The 4,238-nt window shown below is 53.9% G+C and overlaps 1 protein-coding gene across 1 annotated transcript; it reads left to right on the top strand.

Moving 5' to 3' along the window:
• The first annotated feature begins 1,244 nt into the window (after positions 1 to 1,244).
• On the top strand, positions 1,245 to 3,824 carry LOC146767143 (olfactory receptor 14J1-like). Its single transcript, XM_085581108.1, has one exon. It carries the CDS (start codon positions 1,779 to 1,781, stop codon positions 2,988 to 2,990), a length of 1,212 nt encoding a protein of 403 aa, XP_085437234.1. The 5' UTR covers positions 1,245 to 1,778; the 3' UTR covers positions 2,991 to 3,824.
• Positions 3,825 to 4,238: the final 414 nt, after the last annotated feature.

The following is a 4,238-nucleotide window of genomic DNA, read 5'->3' as shown; positions in this document are numbered from 1 at the left end:
CACTGAGGTCCATCCCCAACACAGGCTCCTCATGGATGCCTAGGAGGAGAGTATTGGAGGCCAGGATGGCACAAAAACCTCTCAGAGACTCCAAATGGCACAAAAACCTCTCAGTTTTGGAAGAAGAATTCAAAGAACCTCACAAAATTTGAGTATCTCAGAGTATTAATGAACCCCACTGAGTGTCAGTACAAAGCTCTCAAGGGACACATTAAAGCAGATAATTGGGGCAATGATTGCACAAGCCTCTCACAGAGTCTGTAACAAAAGTGAAACACCAATTACCTTAAAAAACTGAAGTACCTTGAAGCATTAATGAGCCCCACTGAGTGCTGTGACTGACAAAGACTCTGCAGGGACTAATTAAAGCAGTTAATTGGAGGCCAGGATTGCACAAAGCTCTAAGAGATTCCAAGGCAAAAGCAAAAGCCAGAGTCCTTTGAAAAACCTGCAGTCCCTGGCAGCATGAAGGAGCCCCCAGGGCCATTCCTGACCAAGGCTCCCCAGGGACTCCTTCCAGCAGATCCTTGAGGCCACTGGGATGTGGGCTAGGGGGGGGTGCTGAGGGCAGGAGCAGGGGCTGACAGTGCCCAGCCTGGCTGGGGCTGTGCCAGGAGGCCCCAGGGCCTCAGGACAAGGTGTCTCCTCACAGCCCTTGGTGGCACAGACCCTGCTGTGCCCCAGGGCACCAAGACTTGGCTTCTCTTTGTCCCCACCTGGCATCAGTGCCTCCAGTTCTCTGCTCGGCCTGGGGCCTGGGGACACTTTCTCAGTCGTGTCCCTCAGTGGGACCCATTAAAAGTCCAAAAAACTTTGGAGTTGGATTATGACTTGGAGTTCTGCAGAGGTTTCTGCAGCTCCCTCCCAGGGCCTGATGTTCAGGGCTAAGCACAAAGCCCCAGAGGTTCATTAAAGTCCTTGTGCTGTGTCTGTGCTGCTGAGCTGGGTCAGGGTCCTGGCACAGAGGGTGATGCTGGTAACCAAGCAGAGCTTCAAAAGCACATTGCTCTTGCTGAGCAGCTCTTCTGCCAGCCCAGCAGGGCTGGGGCACTGCCTGCAGCCAGCGCGGGCACAGCACAGAGGCACAGAGAGCTTCAATCAGTCAGGGCTGGGAAGGGGCTGAGAAGTGCCTGGGGCAGAATCACTGCCAGCCCTTGGCACAGGAACCTCTGGCTGCAGGACAATGCAGCTGCAGCTCCTGGAGAGATCTCCTAAAGCTGGAACATGCCAATGCTCACAGACCCTGTGAGTGCATTCTCTGCTCATCTCCTGTGCAGAGCAGCCAGGGGTGCCCAGGGCTGTCCTGCAGAGCAGGGTCCTGCAGCCCAGGACGCTGTGCTGGGCCAGGGACTCTGCTGCCTGTCAGGGACAGCTCTCAGCTGGCTGAGGAAGCTGCTCCCAGTGCTGAGGGAAAAGATCTGGGGGGAAGGATACAGCTCATAATGATTGGAAGTGTTCTCCTTGTGTGGTGAAGATGCTGCATTGTTCAGGACTGCTCCCAGCACAACAATTAACTGCAGAATATTTCCCAGCAGATTATACAGGGAGCACAGCAAGGCATGGGCTGCATAAAAGGGAAAATCCTGTTTTTTTTAATGTACTGCTCTGTGTTGCCTGGAATGGAAATTTCCCATACATATTAATCTCTCACTTCATGTTAAGAAAAATAAACAAGCTTTTCCTGAGATCTGAATAAACCAGGTAGTGACAGAAATCAGGACAGGGTCCCTTAGAGGCAGCATCAGTGCCACTTTTCCAGCCTCCTCAGGATTTCTCTGATGTTGTCATCAGAGACTGGAGAGAAAGAGCTGGCCCTGGGCAGTGCCAGTTCTGGGAGGTGTTTGCAGGGCAGAGCTGAGCCCCCAGGGCTGGACTGGGCTCTGGCAGCTCTGGCCAGGCCCATCCCTGGGCACAGGGACAGCTCCAGGACACAGAGCCCTGGGCAGGCAGTGGGGAAAAAAATGCCCCCAGGCTGTGCTGGGATATTTAAAGACCTTTCCACACCTAACTACTCCATGATTACTTTTCTTACAGGTCCTCATGCCAAGACACCACAGATGTCCAACAGCAGCTCCATCAGCCACTTCCTCCTGCTGGCACTGGCAGACACGCGGCAGCTGCAGCTCCTGCACTTCTGCCTCTTCCTGGGCATCTCCCTGGCTGCCCTCCTGGGCAACGGCCTCATCATCAGCGCCGTAGCCTGCGGCCACCACCTGCACACGCCCATGTTCTTCTTCCTGCTCAACCTGGCCCTCAGCGACCTGGGCTCCATCTGCACCACTGTCCCCAAAGCCATGCACAATTCCCTCTGGGACACCAGGAACATCTCCTACACAGGATGTGCTGCTCAGCTCTTTTTCCTTCTGTTCTTCCTTGGAACAGAGCTTTCCCTCCTGACCATCATGTGCTACGACCGCTACGTGTCCATCTGCAAACCCCTGCACTATGGGACCCTCCTGGGCAGCAGAGCTTGTGCCCACATGGCAGCAGCTGCCTGGGCCAGTGCCTTTCTCAATGCTCTCATGCACACAGCCAATACATTTTCCCTACCCCTGTGCCATGGCAATGTCCTGGGCCAGTTCTTCTGTGAAATCCCACAGATCCTCAAGCTCTCCTGCTCCAAGTTTTATCTCAGGGAACTTGGGCTTCTTGTGGTTACTGGTAGTTTATCATTGTGTTGTTCTGTGTTCATTATTTTCTCCTATGTGCAAATCTTCAGGGCTGTGCTGAGGATCCCCTCTGAGCAGGGACGGCACAAAGCCTTTTCTACCTGCCTCCCTCACCTGGCCGTGGTCTCTCTGTTTGTCAGCACTGGTGTATTTGCCTACCTGCAGCCCCCCTTAAAGTCCTCCCCATCCCTGGATCTGTCCCTGTCAGTTCTGTACTCAGTGGTGCCTCCAGCCCTGAACCCCCTCATCTACAGCCTGAGTAACCAGGAGCTCAAGGCTGTAGTGAGGAGACTGATGACTGGATGGTTTCAGAAACATTAAATAGCTGGCCAATTTCTGCAAATCACTTGTAATAAAAGTAATCTTTGATACTAATTGTTGGTTTCATTATAGAGGTGCTTTTTTACTTTGTTTTAGGTTTTTGAGATTGCCCACAAAAAAGTATCATTGTTTGTGCCATTTCTCATTTTGTTACTTCCACCTTCCCTGTGCCCACAAACTGTGTCAATGAGGGGTTGAACTCTTGGTGGATTTAAGGAACTAAATTATCTCCCAGCACAGTTTTCTGCAGAGATGCCCTTTTGCTGCATTCTCTGGAGCTGCAGCAGCAATGTCTGTGTGCAGAGCTGGGGCAGATCAGTGCTGGCACAGCAGCTCTGCTCCTGCTGGCCACACCATTCCTGATCCAGGCCAGGAGCCATTGGCCTTCTTGGCCACCTGGGCACACTGCTGGCTCATGTCCAGCCTGCTGTCCATCAGTCCCTGCAGGTCCCTTTCTGCCTGGCTGCTGTCCAGCCCCTCTGTCCCCAGCCTGTAGCGCTGCAGGGGTTGTTGTGGCCAAAGTGCAGGACCCAGCACTGGGACTTGTTAAACCTCACCTTGTTGGATTTGGGCCCTGGATCCAGACTACCCTGGACTCTCTGCAGAGCCCTCCTACCCTCCAGCAGATCCACACTCCTATCCAGCTTGGTGTCATCTGCAAAGATGTCCTTGGTTCCAAGGGGCCCCTCAGCGTCAAAATGTCCCTTTGGTTACACCAGGCCCTGCACTGTCACACTGGTCTCCTTGGTTCCATGGGCCCCAAAATGTGACAATGGACTCCTTGGTTCCATGGGGCTTCACAGTGTCACAATGTTCTTGTTGGTGCCACAGTTCCACAGTGGCCCCTTGGTTCCATGGGGCCCCATGGTGTCACAAAGGCCCCATGGTCACATGAGGTCCCACACTGTCACAATGCTCTCTGTGCTTCCACAAGTCCCCTCAGTGTCACAATGGACTCCTTGTTTCCACGAGGCCACACAGTGTCACAAGGGCCTTCCAGATTCCCTGAGGCCCCAGAGTGTCACAGTGGCCCCTTGGTTACACAAGGTCCTGCAGTGTCACAATGTCCCCTTGGTTCCATGAGGCCCTGCAGTGTCAGAAGGGCCCCTTGGTTCCCCTGGGCCCTGGACTCTCCCAATGCTCTCCTTGGTTTGGCAGTGTCACAGTGGTGAAACCCCTCGGTCACACGAGGCCCCGCAGTGTCACCATGGCCTCTGTGGTTCCACCAGGACCCAGTGTCACGGGGAC

The sequence above is a fragment of the Lonchura striata genome, chromosome 5, assembly GCF_050655825.1.
Source record: "Lonchura striata isolate lonStrDom1 chromosome 5, ASM5065582v1, whole genome shotgun sequence".
In the NCBI taxonomy this organism is placed as follows: Eukaryota; Metazoa; Chordata; class Aves; order Passeriformes; family Estrildidae; genus Lonchura; species Lonchura striata.
Note: the sequence above shows the minus strand (reverse complement) of the source record. Positions and strands in the feature narration are given on the sequence as shown.